At 42.0% G+C, this 23,316-nt stretch overlaps 3 protein-coding genes, 1 long non-coding RNA gene and 1 other non-coding gene across 5 annotated transcripts; 2 read left to right on the top strand and 3 right to left on the bottom strand.

Annotated features, from left to right (window-relative positions):
• Window positions 1-1,144: 1,144 nt before the first annotated feature.
• On the bottom strand, window positions 1,145-1,258 carry LOC120829999 (U5 spliceosomal RNA). The gene has a single exon (XR_005713773.1). It is a non-coding gene; the product is annotated as a U5 spliceosomal RNA (small nuclear RNA).
• A 2,341-nt stretch (window positions 1,259-3,599) lies between these two features.
• On the bottom strand, window positions 3,600-5,400 carry LOC144384612 (uncharacterized). The gene is made up of 2 exons (XR_013451418.1): window positions 5,282-5,400; window positions 3,600-4,035 (listed from the first exon to the last, which is right to left on the bottom strand). It is a non-coding gene; the product is annotated as an uncharacterized LOC144384612 (long non-coding RNA).
• LOC144383035 (uncharacterized) lies at window positions 4,581-14,899 on the top strand. Its single transcript, XM_078084489.1, has 3 exons — window positions 4,581-4,908; window positions 14,469-14,678; window positions 14,754-14,899. The coding sequence occupies exons 1-3, from the start codon at window positions 4,835-4,837 to the stop codon at window positions 14,788-14,790; spliced, it is 321 nt and encodes a 106-aa protein (XP_077940615.1). The 5' UTR covers window positions 4,581-4,834; the 3' UTR covers window positions 14,791-14,899.
• Window positions 8,603-11,063, top strand: LOC120829384 (neurexophilin-2). The gene is given in 3 exon segments (XM_040193424.2): window positions 8,603-8,792; window positions 8,794-8,949; window positions 10,031-11,063. Coding segments are annotated over 3 exon segments (1,047 nt in total). The 5' UTR covers window positions 8,603-8,747; the 3' UTR covers window positions 10,877-11,063.
• Window positions 14,900-18,229: 3,330 nt separating the features above from the next.
• On the bottom strand, window positions 18,230-22,972 carry LOC120829385 (NADH dehydrogenase [ubiquinone] 1 alpha subcomplex subunit 4-like 2). Its single transcript, XM_040193425.2, has 4 exons — window positions 22,643-22,972; window positions 19,767-19,852; window positions 18,898-18,958; window positions 18,230-18,749 (listed from the first exon to the last, which is right to left on the bottom strand). The coding sequence occupies exons 1-4, from the start codon at window positions 22,685-22,687 to the stop codon at window positions 18,693-18,695; spliced, it is 249 nt and encodes an 82-aa protein (XP_040049359.1). The 5' UTR covers window positions 22,688-22,972; the 3' UTR covers window positions 18,230-18,692.
• Window positions 22,973-23,316: the final 344 nt, after the last annotated feature.

The following is a 23,316-nucleotide window of genomic DNA, read 5'->3' on the forward strand; positions in this document are numbered from 1 at the left end:
CACCGCTTATTTACCACTGCTTATTTAGGTATGATACAGCAATCAAATCCTTTACGTAGTATCTATATATCCGTATAAGAAATACAGGCATCGTAATCATAATTGTAGAATAAAATAACTAAAAACATCTTACCAACTATTTGCAAGGGTCTCGGACATATATATATATATATATATATATATATATATATATATATATATATATATATATATATATATATATATAAATTCCAAGGCATTTTCCTACATCAGGCTTAGTTTCACAAGTGATCCTGGCCAAATGAAGAGAAGCTACACAAAAACTAATTGTATATAAAACAGCAATGCTGGATGAACCACTGGACCGTCCTTAACGAATGGAAAAGGAGATCATTCCGTCCCACAATTCTTTGCGGCGGCAATATTTAAATAGTGACGTATCATTCGGCCGTTCACGAGAAATAACGATCATGACCGAGAAACGCAGATCATGTAAGTAATCGTTTGCATAACTAATTTATATTGCAACCTTGTTAATAAAGTAATACTTTTAATCTGGTGGTTTTATGTCGTCTGCATGACTGTAACAACACATGGAGGAAGGCATCTAAGCTTTTTTGTAGTCCTTCGGGAAAAATGTCGACGCTGCTGACTGACGTCACTAACACGAGTATCCCGTCGCATCATAACTGCGTAGCTTGGGCTGGAGTCATATAGTGAAATATAGTCAAATTTGCTTGACCTGCCTCACTCAGGGTTGAGTACAAGGTCTCCCTCCTTACCCACCAGTGCATCCATGGTGACCACCTGAGGACACCACAGACTGTGGATGCTTTTAAACGTGGCCTAAAAACCCACCTTTTTAGGAGAGCTTTTTAGTGAACTCGTTTTGTTTTTTAAACTCTCCGTGTGCTTTTATTGTTAGCACTTAACTGTTTTATCATGTAGCACTTTTGGATTTTCTTAAATATAAAGTGCATTACAAATTAAATGTATTATAACTGAGTGAAATGTCCCGGCATTAGTGGAAGTGACCGCCGTAGCAACGGCTACTTCTCTAATGTTGGGGTCGTAGACTTCAATGTTTCCGCTCTCTGCCAAGCCATCGCTCAATGGGAGGAGCCATTGCCGAATATGATGATAATTTATTTTTACAGGATCAGAAAGCCCCGCGTGAGCAGGGCATCAAAAAATTATTTGAAACTCTTATTGGTCCTCTCCACGGAAATCTTTAGTAAAAGGCGAAAGATTTATGCGATCTGAAGAGAACCAAGAGTGTGTACCGTACCAGCGAAAGACTGCCTGACCCTATTCTCCGCCCTGCCACTCTCGCTTACGGTTTCTTGTTTAAATGTCATAATTGCTACATTTATTTGACATTCAAATACACGTTATACAACAAATGCTTTCAACATTCCTACCAAAACAATATGTATGAGAGTTAAATGTAAACAGTTTAGCTTAGAATCACCGCAAGTACGCAGTGCATTGTGGGAATTTTGTAATGTCACCACAACTTGAATCTGAATTGAAAACTCTATCTAGGATAAACGCTTTATTTAACTTTTCGCAAAACGATTGTACACATGCTGTATGAAGCGAGGATGTGGAGTGTTTTCCTTAACATATGAATCGTGCTTCTGCTCTGCTGCGTTTACGAGCATGTAGTCAATGCGCATGCGCAAACCCGGCTGACCTCCAGTCTACATAATCGAGTGTTGTGTGTGTTGTTTTCTTCTTTGCACAGTATTTTGGCGCAAAAAAACAAAACAAATCCAACGAGAAGATCCCGGAACCACCTTTTAAAAAGTACAAACAGTTCTGACGGACGAGGAGACTGAACAAACAGATGGACTAGATCTTCACGCTGAGTGCAGAACAAATACCCCGCCCCCCAGCTCTGGATCGAGGTGCGCTCTGTACCCGTTTGCAGCCATAAACCCATGGCTTTTTCACATTTTTGCCCGGGGAGCAATTAGGGGTTAGGTGTCTTGCTCAGGGACACTCGACATGGAACATGGGGCAGCCTGGACTCGAACCACCAACCTTGTGCTTCCCAGCACTCCTTCTCTAACCCCTGCGCCACGACGACCACTGGCCGAGCAGAACCCGGCTCATTACCAGCCGACTGACTCGACTGACTCGAAGATTTATGATAACAGAACCTGCCTGAGAAGCATTTCGGCGGCGCACTTTCGACATGAATGAAGCCCCGCGTGAGCAGGGCGTTCCAAAAATTTCAAAACTCTAATCTCGTTGGTTGTCACAACCGTTTGAGGTGCTGGTAAGCAAGTGAGATTGTTCTTACCGTGAGGTGCAAGACAGTCTGAAACCATTCTCCGCCTTACCGGGCTCACTTACGGGTTATTTTTATAATGGCACAATTGCTAAACTTGTTTGCATTCAAATACACGTTATACAAAAACAATAAAAAAAATATTTCAACACTCGTACCAACACAAAACTTATGAGAGTTAAATGTGAAAAGTTTTACGCAGTGCATTGTGGGAATATGGTAATGTGACCACAACTGGAAACTGAATTGAAAACTCTATCTAGAGTAAACGCTTTTTTTTACTTTTCGCAAAAACGATCGTACACCTGCTGAATGAAGCGAGGATGTGGAGTATGAAGCGAGGATGTGGAGTGTTTTCTCACCGATATGAATCGTGTTTCATCTCTACAAGCATGTAGTCAATGCGCATGCGCAAACCCGGCTGAACTCCAATCCAGATAATCGACTACCGGTTGAAGGCGTCCTGCATCAGTGTCTCTTTTAGATCCGACAGCGAGATGTTCACAAATGAACATTTTCTCAACAATATCTACGAGTACTTGTTTTAGTACATATCTAATAACTTTTCATTGTTCTCTTACACCGTAATTTACACCATGATATTATAGCCTTTTCACTTCTTTCAAAAAAAAAAAAGATCTCTGCTTTCAACATGAGTTTTTGAGTTTTCAGATTCCTATTATTGCACCATTTGAAGGGAGACACAAACTTTCATTGTGTCAATTCAGCCTTGAAAATTAATTAATAAATTAAAGCTGCAAGCAGCGATGAACGGACCTCCGCCGAACGGACACGCCGTCAAAAAGACAAGTAAATCAGTGCCAGGTGTGGGATTCTAAGTCTGGCTTTGTAAACAGAATACTTCACCACTTGGATAGTTGCCTTGCTGTACAAAGACCTGCAAAAGGTAAACAAATAAGTAGGATCCCCTCCATTCATTTGAGGCAAAGAACGTGAGCTAATCTCAAGTATTAAATTGTGAAGTCTGGCAGATATATTTTGCGAACTGAACACATTGAATGTGTCTCTGCAGAACACCCGTATTTTAACATGTCCACTCATGTCGTTCACAGACAACTTGACCAACTTCATTAATTATTCTCAAGCCTACTCTGCTGATATGGCGGAGAAATCTGCACAACTGGATCATAGCTGTAGCCTCCGAATGAGTGCACCTGGATCGAAGCAGTTGCTGGGGCTGCTTTATAGTTACATTACATGTCATTTAGCTGACGCTTTTATCCAATGCGACTTACAATAAGTGCATTTCAAGCCGATTTACAACTTGCTATAGCTAAGAGCCATTATAAGTACGATTAAGTGGTACAATTCATTAACTGTTTTTAATCAAGGTATAGACTGAAGAGGTGTGTCTTTAGTTTGCGGCAGAAGATGTGAAGACTCTCTGCGATCCTGATGTCATCAAAGAGCTCATTCCATCATTTAGGAGCCCGGACAGCAAAGGGACGTGATCTTGTTGAGTGTTTTGCTCTCAGTGGGGGAGGAACAAGCCATTTGTCAGATGCAGAGCGGAGTTTGCAGGTTAGGATGTAGGGCTTGACAATGTCCTGGATGTGGACTGGAACCGATCCATTCACAGCATGGTACGTGAGATCCAATGTTTTGAAGTGGATGCGGGCAGCCACCGGTAGCCAGTGAAGAGAGCGGAGGAGTGTGGGAGAATTTAGGCAGGTTAAAGACCAGTCGAGCTGCTGCGTTCTGGACGAGCTGCAGAGGTCGTAGAGCTGTAGGAGGGAGGCCTGCCAGGAGAGAGTTTATGAATACGTGCAGGGGGCATCAAGCCAAAATGCAGTTTGGAAGCATTGAAATCATATGAAGTAAATACATATTTAACTTTAAATGTGTTTTCCAGGTTTAGTAAAGATTGGAGCATATTTAGTCCCTCAAAAGGATTTCTGCTTTGACCTTGAAGATCAGGTTCCTACAGCAACAGTGTAACACAAAAAGTTTTTAATAACTTTTAATCACCAAGGCCTTAGGATTGCCCCGCAGGGAGGGACCACAGCACCCACACCCATCGGACCACTGGTCGAGCAGAACTGGGCTCATCATCAATGACTCAGTTTGGCGCAGCCGACCTCCCTGAGTCTAAAGCCTAGTTTATGCTTCTGCGTTTTCAGAGCGACGCAAGACCACCTTGCGTGTTGTAGAAGCGGGTTGGATTCACGGAGGGAGATCGCCGCAAACGCCGGTTTGCAGGTCGAGAGGTGCGAAAAGTTGTGGAGGAAAATACGGGACAAATGTGTCCGCGATGAAAAGCAGCAGTGGCGATGCACGGGGCAATAAAGTCTATGATAAATAAATAAACAAACCAACGACTTCCACACACAAAGACGTGACCCTCTAGGTCGTCTTCAACAGAAACACGTTACTCCCCCTGTTGTTCTGGAGGCGAATTGCTCTGCAACGCACGCAAGACTTGAAACGAGTGCGTCGACACAACAGTGCTTAAATACGCAGAAGCATGCGCCAGTCTTCATTCGCTGACTATTATTAACAGATCCTGCCTGAGGAACAAGCTGCCGGTGAACTTTCGACATGAATGAAGCCCCGCGTGAGCAGGGCTTTCCAAAAATTTCGAACTCTAATCTCGGGATTTGGCTGGTATGCCGGTAAGTAAGTAAGTATTGTGCGTCAGAAACGCGGGGTGAGATTGTTTTAGTCATGAGGTGAAAGACAGTCGGAAACCATTCTCCGCCTTACCGGGCTCACTTACGGGTTATTTTTAGAATGACACAATTGCTAAACGTGTTTGCATTCAAATACACGTTATAAAAACATTATTTCAACACTCGTACCAACACAAAACTAATTAGAGTTAAATGTGAAAAGTTTAACTTAGAACCACCGCAAGTACGCAGTGCATTGTGGGAATATGGTAATGTGACCACAACTGGGAACTCTATCTAAACGCTTTTTTTTTACTTTTCGCAAAAACGATCGTACACCTGATGAATGAAGCGAGGATGTGGAGTGTTTTCTCACCGATGTGAATCGTGTTTCATCTCTACAAGCGTGTAGTCAATGCGCATGCGCAAACCCGGCTGAACTCCAGTCCAGAAAATCGACTACCGGTTGAAGGCGTCCTGCATCAGTGTCTCTTTTAGATCCGACAGCGAGATGTTCACAAATGAACATTTTCTCAACAATATCTACGAGTACTTGTTTTAGTACATATCTAATAACTTTTCATTGTTCTCTTACACCGTCATTTTTAACTAAAAACACACGTTTAAAGTTAAGTCTGCAAAGGACCACAACGAACGACCGTTTTTAGAATTATCCTTTGAGTCGAATCAGATTCCCATAGCGGCCAACCCTGACGCTTTTGCGTGTTTTCACACGCACTCACGCCAAACATCCAGTTTCTCACGCAAAAAAAGAAATCAGATTTAGGACCGAGGCGCGTTCGTTCCTTTGCAAATTCCCCGACGGTAGATGGCGCCAAGGAGCGCATCTGTAACCTGATTCGAAACATCCTTTCTCAACACCCACGGCGGACTTGCGTTCTCGGGAGAATAGACTCGGGAGACGGACTCACGGGTGCTCGAGGGCGGAAAACGGTCACTTCCGCGATTGAAACGGCAGCTGCCTTGATGACGTCACCACGTCAGCTGGTCTTTGCTAATACATTTTATTACAGTTCTTGACAGTAAAATACTTAACAGTCAAGCTTGTTTAGTTTTCATTTAAAATAAAAAAATGGGATAAATATATATAATATTTAATTATTTTATAATATTTTATAGAGTATATCAAATAATTAGGCAAAATATCTCAATGGATCAGATCAGAATTGTTAGACCGCTTTCTAAAGAAGATGAAGAGGAGCAGCTCTAGTTTGTGGTGCTGCTAAACTTTACTGGATTACACTGACAGGTATATTTTTAATATTTATTTATATTGAATGGAAGAAGAAGGGCTGTTGTATTACTCTTAGTGTGGGAGTCCTTGTACAGTTAAATGTATAGAGATCACTATAAATTAAATTGAAAATGTACTTATCTGTGTCTCATTGTCTCATATACCAATAGTGATTAACCTCATAGTATTTTATGTATATAATATAGTGATCAATGAGGCTACATACTAGATAGATGACATCATTAGTTATTAACGTCATCGTATGTAATATCTATGATACAGTGATCAATCAACCTTGCCCACAGATCTTAGAAAATGACTAACCAGCTTCTGATCTGCATCTGATACCTCATTTTTAGTTATTTTTGTCATGATCTATTGTATTGCTTACAAAGGCTACTGTTTAAGCACTTTAAAAACTTTCTTTGTTTGATGGGACGTGTGGTGGGCCTCCCTAACTAATCTTGTGTCATTTTTTGCTGAACATAAATCATTAAGTGCTCTTAAGAATACAATTATTAACAATATAGGTTAGGTTTCAGTTAGGAATTGGTTGAATACGGTTGTAATCAAGATGTCAATCAACATACCTTTGTCAAATCTTAAACACAGCTCTATTAATTAGATTATATTGTGGTACATAGACCTAGTTTTCTTGTTCAATGTTCAGCTCCAGTCTAGAAGGCCCTACAAGTCATGATCAGATGAACATATACCAGTAACATCTCCTACCAAAATTCGCTGGGGGTGAACCATCATGTCTTTGCTTCTCAGAATGTAACCAATGTTGTTCATCTCTAGGCCGCCCCTCAACGACTTTGGGCCCCACAAACCACCAGATTGCAGGGCACAACATGGGTACAATCCCAAATTAATTCCCTGATATTTTGGTCACCCCCGACAAAATCTCACTCCAATGTTTTTTGAAAAGTTGGCAGCTCTGGATTCATAAATTTGTCATAGTGTCAAAAGGAACATACAAACATCAAGAGGGAGGACTGAACATTCAGAAAGAAGACCTCCTCGGATGTGTCGTCCAAAATCAGCTGCAGCACAATCATCAATTATTACACATGAAAGTCTAATACGCTCCTAATATGAGACGCAGGCCCTCATTCCCTCTGGTCTCAGTGTTAGGGACACTTCCAATGGCAAGCTGAGGCGCTGGCAGAATGTCCCCCTTAGTAATTTAAACATTTCCAGGAGGGGGTCCCGTCATGTTGTCCTCCTCCCCGTGGATACAGTACGCGGGGAAGGTTCCCCCCCCCCCCCCCCCCCCCGTCAAACTGTGCCCGCCTGAGAGCGCCTTTCACCGGGTTGATGAGTCATAATAAGGTGTTGAAAATTGAGCAGAGGCAAGTGTGATTGACGTGTGTGCGTGCATGTGTGTTTGTGTTTTTAAGCTCCTACTTCGCAAATTTGCCAAGTACAAATTCAAGTTATTTCAAATTGATTTATTACAATTTTCCTCGTGAGTAAATATTTATAGAAATTTCTGTGTGTTAAGGAAAGAGAGAGATAGAGAGGGAGGGAGAGAGAGGGAGAGAGAGAGAGGGGGGAGAGCGAGAGAGAGAGCGAAGGCGCACTGAGCCAAGCGTTCACACCAGATTATGGGGATTTTTGGAGCGTCTCTTTGTGGAATGTCTCCAGTACTTTTGAAGTGAGTGTAAGCTTAAACTCAGTAATTCACCACTTATTCAGCCGGGCGAGTAGCTTCCAGGACACGCAGGCTTTCTGCGTGGAGAAGCGTTGCTGCAAAATGAGGATGCTGTGTTTGAACTTTGCCATCACCTGTCTGTGTCTTCTCCCTTCTGCGGTGAGTACGATTTCTTTGCATACGTGTTGCTCGTAATTAACGCCAGATGTTGTTTCCTGCAAATAATTTGCGTTGTATTCCCTTATCTTATAGTTCTGCCGCTGCTCTTGCCTTATTGCTGCCAAATCCAATGTTTTTTTTATTGCTTTCAATAACTGTCTGTTTCTGAGGATGTGTTGTTTTATTGAGAAAAGAATATCTAAATAAATAATAATCCGTTATATGGCAGATTTAAAGGATGATGTATGTCAGTCGACAGAAGCAGTTAACTAGTCTGAAGTAGAAATGTTTTGATCTCATTTCAGAATCAATCTGAAACAATTCTCTCAACAAGTTTTGCAGCTCGCTGTTTTATTCTTTTGTTTCGTTGTGATTTGTTTTTTTCATGCAGCCTTCCTAACAAAGAATTCATATCTCATGATGTGAGACTGCAGGGGACTTGATCAAAGTTCACTCCTGAAGGCGAGATTCAGACAAAAATTACTCTTTTCCATCCTCCAAATTTTACTTTGTTCCAGTGTTATGGTTTCTAATTCTCTTTTGAGGATAATTGTATTTAATTGGATCTCTTGTCTTTAATTCAGCTTACTTTTGCTGCATGGGCAGCAGCCTGCAGCAACCTTCACATCAAAATTGTCAGAATACCTAAAAAAACTCATTTGTGCTTCGTATAGCTGAACTATTACAGTGCAGCTGTTTGTCAGTTAAATAATCTCCACATCACTTTGTTAAAGTGGTTTAAAATGCGCACAGTTAGTATCTCGTTAGCCGATGGCAAACATTTTCTCTCGCCCCTTAAAATGCAATTACTGCTCCCTGGTTGGTTTCTCAGTTTTTTCTGCTGCAGGTGCCTTTGCACAGGTGTCGTGTGCGCATCCACTCCAGCGCTGTTGCTCAGTTGCACTCACTGTGCTGGCGTCTTGACACAGAAACAATGTCATGGCTGTCACACAGTGGGCTCCAATTAGTGAAGGTGAGAACAGCACACAGCTGGAGATTTGGGCTTTGTGACAATACAGCTGCAGCTCACTTGGTCACAGGAGAAGACAGAGATTGTCACACAGGCTTTTGCTGAATGTGCTTATGGTGATAATGGAAATGTAGAGGCACTAATTTTGACTTGTTTTCCACACAGCATCCCAATACTTTGACTTAACGGAAGTTTGTTGTGAGAGATGATAAAGTCTTGACATTTGAATTAATCTGTGCAGTCATTTTTACACATAGCGCTGGCTCAATTTGTTAAAATTGGTATTTTATTATTGTGCCTGCACACTTCGCTACAAGTAAATTTCTGAAATATCAGTAAAATTGCTGCCACGTGCCATGTAGAAGGTCTCATCAGTTTTCTTTATTTACTCATTTGTATACAGTGCTATTGTTTAGAGCAGCTATTCAGTCCATCATCAAGGTGGCATTGAAAAATGGATTGATGGTTTTAGCAAGGGAGCGAGAGAGAACACAAAGGGGGCCCTTAAAGGCAGCATGAATGTGACTCTGTGCTCGTTCTTGTGTGTGAATGCTGCTTATAGTCCTTGCCTGAAGGGGCTGATCTATTGATCGCAGCCAATTTGATGACGTTCTCAGTCAAAGGACATCAAACCGTAATTATATTTCAATCGATTATCTGCTACCTTGTAATGCAGCAACAGCGAAACTGTCCTTCATTTATGTCCGACCTGTTCATCCAGAGGCTTCTTTGTTCTCTATTCGTCAGTGTGATCTGGAAGAGGTACATCGCAAATTCCTGGAAACCGGCAACCAACTTGTGTGATCTGTACTCTGCTTTTAAAAAAATGTATATTAGAGCTTTAACGGTTGCTGCTATTTGCACTGTTAGCTACCAGCGCAGGGTCAGCCACCGCCGTATGAAAGCAATATGTATGGTTTTTGAGATCAACAACTTAAATGGAAAACCAAATAATCTGTAAAGGGGTAATGTTAAATGAGCAATGTGCTTTTGAGTGTTTTGTGAGATTTAACCCATTGCATTAAGAAAAAAAAGAGTACTTGAATCTGAAGGCTTTTTGTAATTGACATAATGTTCTCCACAGGGCCAAGAAACAGCCAAAGCCTTGGAGATATACAGCCAAAAATGGCAAGAGGAAGAAGGAAGGGCAGAAGATGCTGTGGGCGCTGCTTTGAAAGTTAAACATGTCTTCAAAGACCTGCAGATCATCTCCACCAAGCAAAAGACACCTGCTTACGGCGTCCTCGGCCCGTACGGATGGCCGCAGAACTTTTCCCAAGCCCTGGATCAGTATCTATACCGCCCCCCTTCTAAATCCAAACCGCCGGCCAAAACTTCCCCAAAGACCAAGAAGATCCTGGGCTGGGGCGATTTCTACTTTAACGTAAAGACAGTGAAGTTCAGCCTCCTGGTGACAGGGAAAATCGTTGACCACATCAACGGCACTTTTAGTGTGTACTTCCGCCACAACTCGTCCCGTCTGGGGAACATATCCGTCAGCATCGTCCCGCCCTCCAAAGCGGTAGGATGGGAGGTTTTGGATCCAGCGGCTCAGGCCGTTCACAACAAAAACTCAGTCCTGGTCCCAGATGTGACGTCCCAGTTCCACAGCTCGCCTCAGTCCACCAGCTCGGCTACTCCTGACCATCAGAAGCAGCAGCCAGAGATGATGATGCCGGGGACCGAACTCAACTGCCGGATCGAATACCAGAGAACTAACCGGTCCAAGAAGACCAAGCCCTGCATGTATGACCCAGGCCAGACCTGCTACTCAGAAAACACGCAGTCCCAGGCAGCCTGGATTTGCGCCAAACCCTTTAAGGTCATATGCATCTTCATCGCCTTCACCGGCACCGATTACAGGCTGGTGCAGAAAGTCTGTCCGGACCACAATTTTCAGACCGAGCAAAACCAGCAGCACTTCGGATGATCAATCGGCAGAAATCAAACATTGACTTCTCCTACATCTTTCAAAATCACGTGTTCCAGTTTTTAAAATATGTTGATTGTTGACTCTGTTGATTGTTATTTTATTTTCCACCAGATCCATTTGTGTGTTGTGTTTTTGTGTTGACATGTGCGGGAACATGAAATAGACGCATCTTCAAAACACAAAATTGTGCAGTTTTTTGAACCATGGACTTCAAGTGCTTTTATTTTATGATAAACTGAACACCTTGCCTGTTCAACGTAGAGGCTGGTCAGCTTCTACCTAGAAGAACTGACGCAGAGTGGGATGAAACAGATGGTTTACTTTAATCAGTGACACAAGTACAAATGTGCTCGTCTTTTCTCCAGTACTGACTTTGCTTTCGACCTTTTGCACTTCGAAGCGTTTTTTTGTTCAGCCGTCTAAGACATGCTTTCTCTGACACTACGGCAAACAATACGGCTGAGTACATTGTGCTTTTGTTTGAGAGGTTTTCTAAAATGTACTCCTATATACATTTGTACCTTTTTTAGAATAACTATCCCCCCGGTCACTAAGAGCTGTAGTAAATAATTCACCTCTTACAGACAAAATAGGCAACCTTGTCAGCCTTGTCCCCTCCACCAAGACAGAAATGTGTGGTTCGCAGGAGCTCGATGGGTGTCACTCTGTGTTGTGTTTTCAATTTGAATTTTAAAATGATAACTGTGATTATCGCAGGTCATTAAGTAAATTGAGTGTGGCTGTTTGTCCGAGGATATTTGAAGGAAAGTTGACTGTACATTTCGCCCTTTGTGCAAGATTTAATTTAATCAAAGCTTAAAATACACAACAAACACAATAGATGAAAGACTTGCTTCAACATGCATAATGGCTGAACAGTAATCACTGTATTAAGCCAAATAAATAGTTATGTGACTATCATGCAGCTACAAGCTGCCTTCAACTAACAAAAGCCTGATAAATAAGTCACTGCCTGTGTGGTCACATATCAATTTTCCTGTCCAAGCTTTTCCATAACCGCCAGACTCTATAGCGCGTTTGTTTTTCCACTGCCTTTCCTTTAATGGATTGTTTAGAACATCAAAAGGCCCATTATTCTAACTCCCTTGTTTCCAAGCCCCCGGTGCAAAGCATTATAATTCTGAGTGATGAAAGTGTGTTTTGCAAAAGCTCACTCTTCCCGAGGTTTTCCAAAGACACCAAAGGAGCGATCCAAACAACAACAGAAAGCCGCAGAAACTTTTGCTTTGCACGGACAGTTTATAACAATGGAGAGCTGCATCAAATCCTTTGTCTCCCCATGCAGGTTTTGTTTACTGCGCACAGAGTTGTTAAATAGAATAGTAGGCCTTTAGAAATACAGCACCATCTCTCCAGGGGTCTTACCAGAGACAAGTATATTGTTTAAGAAGTGGCCAAAACGATAATGCTGCGTGCCCGTCTACCCTCCGCCCCGTGCAGCATCTCTTCCTCAGGGCGTCCGAATGTCCGGGCCGAGGGGGGGCAGGTCACAGCGGAGCCTCATCAGCGGGCGGGTGGACGGGTGGACGGGGCAGGAGAGCCTGGCCCCCGGGGACGACGTGGAGATGCGGAGCCTCCTGCAGCAGGAGAAGGGCGGCCAGCGCCGGGGCCCGGAGCTCACCGCCTCGGGGGTAAAGAGGAGACAGACAGGAGAGGTTGAGTTTCGGTGTTCAACAACGACCATGTCAGTAGCTACGTGGCTTTGGGAGCATTTAGTATTTGGAAGAAGGAGGAGACCCATACTGAGATGGATCATGGGTCCGAAAGGAGGATGGGGGTGGAGGGGTTTTGGGTGAAGGGATCAGGGTCGTTGGATGTCGGTTTGGTGTCAGCTGGAGGGGAGCAGTTTCTTATCGAGCTGCAATCCCCAATTGGTTTCCAAAATGGAATCAGAGAGAGACAGAGGTTTACAAGCATTGGGTTTGCCAATTTAAATTGCTTCCAGCGATGACACACGCCATTCCAACTGCACCAGGGATTACGTTTCTGGAATTCATTGTTTTCTTCGGAAAGTTCCTTTTAATTGTTCCCTCTGCTGGTGGAAGCCGTCTTTCTTAAGGTTCCCTCGCAGATCTCTACTGTTGATCACGAGGACAGGAGATCATGCGTGTGTGTGCGCGGAGATGGTGTTTCGGAATGTCATGGAGCGAGTTTTGTGTCACACGGGGGACTGGGTTTAAATCTCAGTTGAATGATTGAGGGATCCCAGAGCAGTGACAGGTTTAGTATGATAATGAGGGAGAGGGGGCGGCTGAGGAGGCCAGAGAGGGAGACAGAGAAAAGATGAGCAGAAGTGGGAGAGGGAGAGAAAAAAAACAGACTGACACAGGGAGAAAAATTCATTTGCATTCATTTCTTTTCCTGCAGCTCCATCTCTCCTCTGACTCCCAAGTATCTGGACTATTTGACAAGACTGAGATCCTTCCTTATTTCTCTTTTAATTTGAATATACCCTCTAATCCTTGATGAACATTCTGTGATTTATGAAACTCATTCAACAGATTAAAACATGCTTACCATTCTCTGACTCTGGTACTTGCCTTATTATTGTGTAATTGGTTTGGTTAATGTATAGAATGTCTATTGCATCCTGGAAAAGTGAAGTCTGGACTGTGGTAACTGGGCCGTGTGGTAAAAGAGTAGGGATGTTCAGTCACTCTCTATATATAGTACATATATATATATATAGACATATATATGTCTGGCTGTGGGTCTGGGACACAGTTTGTTTGTCCTGTCAGAACTTCTGCTGCGCTTGAAGCTCAGGGCTCTTGTCTGAACAACAAATACTTTGAGGGACAAAGTTAACCACACAGACAATGAAAACATTAATTGTTATAATATTTTAAAAAGCCGAAGAGCACAATTTTGTCGAACTTAATTGCATAGCAATCCTACTCCCCCAAACTAGAACTAGTAATATCATTATACTATACTAATATCATTACTGTAAAACATAGTACACTGTTATGCAATACGGTATGAACCATTTATGACGACATAATAAATAGTGGTATAATACAATACATAACAGTGTATTACAATAAAAAACACAAATCCGAGTCATTACTGCAGGTTTTTGGTAGCTTATGGTAGCTTATAGGTGAATGATGACATGCAACTTGTATATGCTGCACACTTAACTTTAGAGTTAGTTACAAGTATTCTGATACAAATGTACACAAATAGTTTATATTATTTTTCATAGAAGAAAGGATGGAACAGTACACCCAGAGTACAAGACAAGAGCATTTTACTTCTCAAAAGTAAGAAAATAATATAAAGAAATATCTATTTCTCACATGACCAGGTGAATTACATTGAAATATACAAACCACGCCATAGCAGGGGGGGCTGTCGCCCTCAAACAGCTCCAAACATCAAAATGCATCATACAAATGTAACAATAGCCAGCAAGACAAAAAGAGACAGAAAATCCTGATCCTACACCAACTTAATTCCAGCAGTTTATCTAGTATATAACACACAAGTTATGGAGGGCCAGAGGGTGCTGATATGGTCTTTCTCCTTCCACATGCAGCTTCCACATGCACTTCTGTCTCTGCAGGCGTCCACTCCCATGTTCAAACGGCTCATTGCTCAAGTCCATGGCCAATGCTCTGCTGAGGAAAGGCTACACACTGCTGGCAGGTACTGACGGTGCTCGAGCTGAGAGGGTCTTGGAGTTGGTGTCCATCACCGCCAGCACGAACACCTGCCCTGGAGACAAGAGCGCTCTCACTCCAGGAGGACTCAGAACTCAGAGGAGTAGATACGAGTAAAGCTCGCACATGGTGTGTTGTTCTCCTTAGCCTCACCCTAATATGTTATAATTATGTATTTTTTCTTACAGGAACTCTGACCTCCAGACCGTTCAAGGAGGCCGGTGAGCAGAGAGGGAGGGAGTCGGGACCGAGGAGAACCAGAACCAGAGATCAGGTGTTCAGGAGTTACGTGATGATGTGGATTCAAGGGAATAAATGGTAAAATTTGAAATAATCTGTCGAGCTTGAAGTCCTTCCTGCTGGTGACAAAGAGACGGCGATGCGCGTCACGGAGCTACGCCAGCGGGTGGAGCTATTCGCCAGACGCTTTCCCGTGCCGGGGTTCACTGACCACAAACAGCACGTCCCACAGAAAGGCAGTTGCACCTTTACTACTCCTCTACTGCCATGGACGCTGCCATGGGAACAAGTTTCATGTTTAAACAGGAAGGTGTAGTCAGCCACTCACCAGAAGAGATTATCTACCAAATATCACAAAGACTCTAATATGATGTATCAAAGCCTAACAAATAGAAAGTCACGTAATGCAAATTGCCAGGTTTGACATGTAAACTTTCTTAATTTATTTGTAAGGAAATATAACCTCTTATGAGGCGTTTAACAACCGGTGAAATAATATCAAATATATGAGCATAGGAGAAGTTATGCTTGTTGACAAATACTGTATTAGGAAGATTTCAATATCTGCATACAACTATTTTATTATGAACCATTTGTTAAAGTGTATGTAAATGCTTAATGCCAAATGTTACTTGAACTAAATGTAATTTTCACACATTTTAGCAGGTTTTGTTCTATTAGCAACCTGTTTAGGATCAGTTTAAAATGTATTTCAGTTGGACAATTTATTACAGTGATTTGCAAAGTTGTCATTTGCCGCATTGGGAAATCATTTTTGAACCTACGAGATAAGAAAATGATTTGTTTTGTGCGTGTGATGATGATGTTGATGAGGATGCTTTTCCACTAAGAATGTAGGAACCTAACAATGTTACATGCACAGTAACTTACTTCTCGTGCAGTTAATACATTCACATCCGCTGCAATCATTCTAAAACGTTCCCCACTTCAACATTCTGTTGTTTGCTGCTCGAAGCCAAGAGGCACCGTAAGTGTTCAAGGTATTTGGCTTTTTGTCAATAAGTAGTGTTTAGAGCCTTCAACGGAAGGCTTTGTCGCAGAAAACCTGCAGCAGCTGCGTTAGGAATTGAACACAGGCTCAAAACCACAAACTACAAGGGCAAACTGCAAAAACCTTTGTTTTAAGGCTAACGTACTATTTCTCCTTCTCTATTTGTGAACATAGTATGTTAGGCTTAATAAAATTAGATGCTTAACGTTTTTTTTGTTCAATTTTCCAACGCTCTCTGTGGTGAGTTGCACCTTGCATTGTATGAACAGCTGCTGTCATCTGACACATACGCATTTGTTAGGGAGGCGGTAATTTATGTTTACAGGTCTGTGAAGGGAGGAGACTTGCTAGAGACTTTATAAACATTCATCTGTTTTCAACCGATGGCATTTCCTCCCGTTTCCTCTCAGTGTCAACTTCAGGGAGACGTCCAGAAAACAAAAATAAAAGCTAGATCCAGGCCAGATCTCCACACGGCGAAAAACGGCGTTATTTCAAGGGGCTTAAAACGCTCAATTTGTCCAAGGAAGACTTCTTGTCTCCAACGAACAGATGGTTTTGCTACTTATGTCTACGCCTTGTTTCATGACGTTAACAGTAACTTCCTTGCATGAAGACAGTTCACCAGACAGGCAGGTGGTCGAGGTGAGATCTTCCTCATTTTTATTCAGAATGTCTTTATGACACTCTATTACCCCACATTACATAATGCAGGTAAACACAGATAGTTCTTTATATACTGTACAAGGCGAGATAGGAGCACTATGTAACAGCAGAGTCCTTCACTGTCCTTCCACTACCTTCAGAACTCGGCCGTATATTGATCTACACACGTTTGTCAAATTGCTGCAGTCACATCTGTATACTGACAGACGGATAAAAAGAGCAGGATTCCTCTTTCTTTCACTGCTGGATGAGACTTTGTTGTTTTACTTTGATTTATGCATTTCTTACTTTAAATGATCAGTTTCCTCTGATATACAAAGTATTTTATATAGCAAGTTTAAAATGAACGTTGCAACAAATGATGTCAATTGGAGCGTAAATATTGAACTAAACAGACTTTTTTGGGGCGTTGTCCTTCTTTTCGGTCTGTCTTTTAATTTTTCCGGTTGAAGGTCATTGCTTGGGTTCGTGCCAGAGGAATGTGTCCCGTCCACAGGGACCGGCCAGCTGTGTCAGAGATCACAGGTCAGAGAAGCTCTCACAACTCTGTCGCAAGAAAACACACACAAACAAAATAAGGACACACAGATGCATCATCACAACGCAAACAATGATTCCTCCTCTCATCTCTGTGGCAGTTTCTCATGACCTGACAACTACTTTAATCCACTGTGTGTGTGTGTGTGTGTGTGTGTGTGTGTGTGTGTGTGTGTGTGTGTGTGTGTTTTAAGACGCTTAAGTGTCCTTTCGGAAAATCACGTAATGTCTCATGCACCATTGTCGTTTTGAACCATCTCCATATTACCCCAATAAACTTTGTGTATAAAACTTTTTTTACTCGCTTACTCTTGTTGTTGTTTTACACGGAGAAAAGAGATGTAACGAGCGCGGCGAGACCCGAGGGGCGTCTGAAGGATTCTTAAGAGTCTCACTTTCACTGGACAAATCAGAAATCCTGTCAGAATCTAGAAGTTTGTTTTAAATTGATCCTTTGGAAGTAGCAGAGGTCTTACTGAGGGAGGGATACATACTGTATCTCCATATTTAACATGACATGTCTCAAGTTAAAGACAAAATCTGTCTCCTGGGAGTTACCATGAATTTATTTTACCATCACTCAACTTTATTTAGGATATTTTGGGTTAAAATCTTAGTTCATGAGTGGTTTGTTATTTCAATCTGCAGAGTTATAAAGTAAATTGACCACCACATTTCTTCTCTTTATCCGTGGCTTCTTTTCAAGACAGATGTGGATATTGATCATAAAAGTCAATGAGAAAGGGAGAAAGAGAGTTGTTATCTGATTCACCTCCTCATATGTAGTAGTAGTATGCATGTATTCTTGAGTCTCTAGAGCCTGGTGTGTGTGTGTGTGTGTGTGCGTGCATTTGTGTGTCTACACTTAGATTGTACACACTGTGCTGTCATACATCAACACCATGCTGGGAGACTGCTCAGCATCCTGCCACTGCTGTCGCTGATCAAAGAGGGCACAAGGCTGCTGTCACACACACTGCTGCACACACGCAAGCTAACACACGCACACACACGCCATTAAATGTGGTCATAGAAGCAGCAATCAGGCTGCAAAGTGACAGCTGCACTGCCGACAGATGGACTTGTTCTATCAGAGTTACTGATTGTGTATTTCGATGTGGAAAAAGATCCGTATCTGACTCAGTTCCCTGCAGGTGGTTGAGGAAAGTCACAAAGCAGGTTTGCAACAAAGGCTCTCGTTCAAACATGAAACATACAGACTCTTTATTGGAAGAATCCAGCCCAGAGGTGTACAGGAACCAACAGAGGCTGGGACATTAAAAATGATACACAGACATTTCTAAAACCACAGCATCATGCTGAGTGAAAACAGTTATCCGTGATAAAAATAATAGCTAAAAATGCAATACCTCTTGGGTGGGGCATTGCAAAGTACGTGCATAGGTGGGTCACGTCTCTCCTGCATGTGTGTGACTTGGAAAGAGTGCATGTTAAACTTTTTCAATATCCATATGTGCTTTATGAGTTCATTCATTGACCACGATGGCTCCATTTACCGGATCACCAGATGTTTCACAGACACGAAAGGTTTACGGACGTTGACCTTCGATGCATTTCACCTTCCACATACACAGTTCATAGAAAGGGGGAGGGGCAGTGGATTCAACCCCAGATCAGGATTTTCTTATTATATTTCAAGCCAGCGGGGGATTCAGAACTCTGGTCCGTCTTTCTTTAGGTTTTTGTAATCGGTGCTGATGGCCACCAGCTGGGGAAGAAGAAGAAGAAGATCAAACTGAGTGGAAACTTGCTTCTGTTGTTCTCAGAAATCATTTCTGTATCCCATCGCTCGTGCAAACAGAGATGTATTCATCAACTACAGGATGTCATCGCTCTTTCCCAGCATGCGGTATTACCTTGTACTGGTACGTGGGATCAAGTTTATTCCATGGCTCAGGGTTGTTGGTCTTGTTCCAGCTAAAAACAAACAGATACGGACAACATTTGTATAATTTAGGCTATTTGTTGATCTGAGACACGTGAATAAAGCTCTCATTTCAGACCAAGCAAACCAACATTTAGTTAAGTGATTTGATACCCCTGAGAACCCAAATATCTTATACAGAGAGAGGTTGAATAAAAAAAAGTCACGTGAAGTCGTGGGTCAGATTTAACGTGCAGTTAGCCTGCTCTGCCATCAACAGGAAAATGTCATTAAGATGTAAAGAATCATGGCCGCAAATCAATGATGAAAGACCTGCAAAGACACAACACAGTGCACCTGTGAGCTCGCGTTAAAAGCCCTCGCTGTGTCTGCTGTTACTGGGCTATCATCAAACAGTTCTGATAGCAGCGGGAGGAGAAGAAGTCCCGGCAAGAGGCGGCTGGAGGGGGAAATATAAGCGAGCCGGGATCCGCTTAGTCAGTAACAATCATAAAACAAATCCCTCCGTTATGGTTACGGAGTGAACGGTGTTCCTGGGCAGTGGTGTATTCCAACCTGGGGCCGTCCTGTAGGGGGTCATGGATTCTACTTAGTAAATATTTTGTTAGTTATCCTCAAGTGGAAGAGATGTCAGGAACAGGAAAACACACCTGTTGAGATCATTTGCAGATTCCTTGACATGTTGACCCATGTGATATATTAACAAAATATAGATGTTCGAACAGGTAACAGTTATGTCATAAACTGCTCAAGGAGGCCACCTCCAAACTTTTTGTTTTACCAGATATCTTCCTGAGATAAGACACATCATCTTTATTGCATCTCAGCAGAGGTCCTTACGTGACATGGGGTCCTTTAGCCAATCGAAACAGATACAGAGATGCCCCACCGATCCCCAAGCAGATGAAGAAGAACTGGGGGATGAGCTGAAGACACAGAAAGAGATAATCCAAAGATTACAAATCACATGTGACACTGTGCTGCTGCTGTAAATGGCAACGCAGCCTTCTTCAACCTGGAAATTAATTGATTTTTATGTGGATACTAAAGGACCCTCACAAACCTTTGAAAGTTGCTGAAGTGAAATGAGAAAAAAGAAATTGCTTTTGCTTTTGCTAATATTTTTTAAAAATTAACGATGTATTCATCCCCTGTGTGCTAAATCCATTCATTAACATTTGTTTATGTGGCTTTTACCTTTAGACGTCAAATCCTTTGTTAAATAAACTTCCACCTGTGTGCAGCCTGAGCGACCATTGATCCATCGAACAGCCTACCAGAGGACCAATACCTTGATTAGTGAGTACTGGTGCTTGGATCATTTGACAGATCATGTGACACGTGTACACAGGTGGACTGATGATGTACACAAAATGTGTAGAAACGAAACTCAGTAAAGTGCAATACTTTGACAAAGTATTCCAGGTAAAGGTTGAATCAATGCTCTGTTACAATTGTGTATTTACTTCTTTCAACTTTAACTGTTGTGTGCATTATGTGAATGGATTACTGGATTAATAATTATGCTATACTTGCAATGTGGACTTAATATGGAACCGTCATGGTTGAGACTTCCTTGCATAATGATTGGAAATATGTCGGCTGCACAGGTGTGTACCAAGCTGATTTTCCTCTCATTAAAACCAAAGCAATGCCTGCTGAATAATAAGCCTGCGTGCAGTATAAAAACCATACCCCCTTTTATAAACAGCGTCAGCCTCAGTCAGCTTCAACCTTGTGGCTCCTAACTCTAGGATTTCTAGGAGATTATGCACATATGAAAGCATATTCTCAACCTACCTCTTCAATTGAGAGAAACTCTCCTCTAAATCACATATCAATCAACTATAACAACATGTACGAGTTAAATTACCTATTATTTGTCATTTTCTGTCTGCAGATTACTGTTACAGTGAGGGTTAACTACTGTATCCATATTTAATTTAGTCCACGTGCTTTTTTAATGAAGTGGGAAATGTCTTTGCTGAAGTGAAGCATATTTTCAGTAGCCTCTGGTTAAAACGCGTACATACTTTATTTGTCACTTCCTGTCTGCAGATTATAGTTAATCTGCAGACTACAGGGCGGCTCTTACTCAGTCACCCTGCATAAACCTGCTGACACAGTAGTGTGTGTGTGTGTGTGTGTGTGTGTGTGTGTGTGTGTGTGTGTGTGTGTGTGTGTGTGTGTGTGTGTGTGTGCGTGCAAGGCAGCAGTGGAAACTATACAAGTAATGCGCTTAAGTATTTAGGCTACTTCATACTTCTGCTCGACTACATTTAACAAGAATAAAACACTTTTTACTCCACTAAATACATTTGTCTGCAGCAGTTAATTTAGCTGCTATGCATGCCTTTACTTAGCCTTTACTTTATTTTACTCTGGTAAATAAAACACTGAAAGAGAGGGAGCAAGTGAAAATAAACTTTTTTAGTTTAAGATCTACAGCGAAAATATTAATTTTGTCTAGGTGTCAATCTGCGTGTTTGTACCGGCATGTCCGTCCCTCTGACTTTCTGATAACTTGTCTCTTTACGGGTGATTAAATGCCTGCAGAGTGGAATGTGATGCATTGTTCGCTGTCTGTCTGCCTGTCTGATGGCGTGAGGAGCTCTGCTGGAGTCTCAGAGGGATTTTCCTCCCTGCAGCTCTCTCTCTCTCTCTCTTTCTCTCTCTCGTTCTCTCTCTCTCATGGGAGGTTGATGACAAGAAGTTAACGCTCTTGTCACTTCGCTCTCTGACAGCAGCGAGCTGGTTAAAGAACGCAGAAATAATCCTATCCCCTGTTGGGACAACTCACATTTTGAATGTATTTTATTCCACGTACTCATCTCCTTAAAAATGATATTTTGTCAGTTTGGTTTTAGGAGGTTTGTTCGTGTCACGGTGTGTTGTTGAATCTTCAGCCTCTCTCAGCTTGGCTTGATTTCAAATGAGCAACTGGAGAAACTTAACCTGTTAAACCGAGATGAGACCAAATTAGTTTGTGAACGCGTCACTTAATGTGCTAACACTCTATAAACCCACCAGTCAACCATGTGTCAGCTATTGCATTCGGTTAACTCATATTAGCTTTGTCATGTTTTGTTGTGTTACAGTAAGTAATGTTGTGTCTTATTGTAAGGCGCTTTGGATAAAAGTGTCAGCTAAATGAAAATTGAACTAATTTGCTTAAAGATAAAATGTGAATATATTACATGTGTTTGTATGTGATGTTATCTATATTACATGGTTATTGTAGAAGACATGAGTACATTGGATAAGGGGCCTAAACAAATAATTTGAACCTGAATTCCAAACCGTAACTAGTGACGGAGCATCTAATTGGCTTCAACTAGACCAACAATACATAAAATAACGACACTTCGCCTGTTATAGTAAATCATCAAACAAATCAATTCATAAAAACTATAATACTTAACTTTTAGTTAACTAAAATGTATTTGGAATGAGTGTTGAATAGTGTGCAGGGAGAAAAATCTACACCTGCCTCGTTATTAGAAACATTGGATCCAAATAATGATTCAGAAAAGCACATCAACATTTTAGGAATGTCACGTGAGTTAATTATTTAATTATTTCAAGAAAATGAACCACTCCAAACAAATCCAAACGTCAGCCACACTCACAAACTTTTTTGAAATGAAAACAGGTTGTTTTCACTGACAATAAAGTGCTAAAACGAAACAAACATGTAAGATATGGCGGTGACTTACCCCCGGGTGCCTCTTAGCGTGCTCTACTGCCGTCCGAAAGATCATTGCTGCTGTATTTATATGTATATTCAGGGAGAATGCAATGAAATAAAAGGACTCAGATGCAGCGTTTGAGGCCTTCGATATCTGCAAGTGGCCGTGCACAGACAGGATTTAGACCTGCTGCTCTCTGCGGAGTGCAGGGAGGGAGGAGGGGAGGAGGAGGAGGAGAAAGAGGCCATTTACATCTGATTAGAGCAACTGCACCTCCCTTGTTGGGGTGATTACTCTGTGCTGGACTGGTGCAGTTTATATTCAAATCATTGTAAATATTCATTAAATATTCCAGCCAGAGACATTGGTGTTCCACTCATATTGTATTCAATCAGAAGGAGCTCAAAGGTCGCGTCTCCCTCACTTCCTTTGCTGCATCTTGAAGACTTTCGGCCCTTTGGGAGCTGAGTGGAGGAAATGGAAAAGCATACAAACACTGTGTCCCAGAGGGGAATACATGTTCTATGGGCCTCTTCGGTGGGCCAAATCATATCCGTAAGGATGTATTCATTACATATCCCGCCCCAAAAAACAATTGAACCGAAATCTGCTCAACTAAAGAGGAAACTACTTGAGTAAAGTGAAGCAAATATTCAGTAGTGATGAACAAAACCAAGGTCAATGCAAGAAGGCAACAACCT

The sequence above is a fragment of the Gasterosteus aculeatus genome, chromosome 2 (assembly GCF_964276395.1).
Source record: "Gasterosteus aculeatus chromosome 2, fGasAcu3.hap1.1, whole genome shotgun sequence".
NCBI lineage: Eukaryota > Metazoa > Chordata > Actinopteri > Perciformes > Gasterosteidae > Gasterosteus > Gasterosteus aculeatus.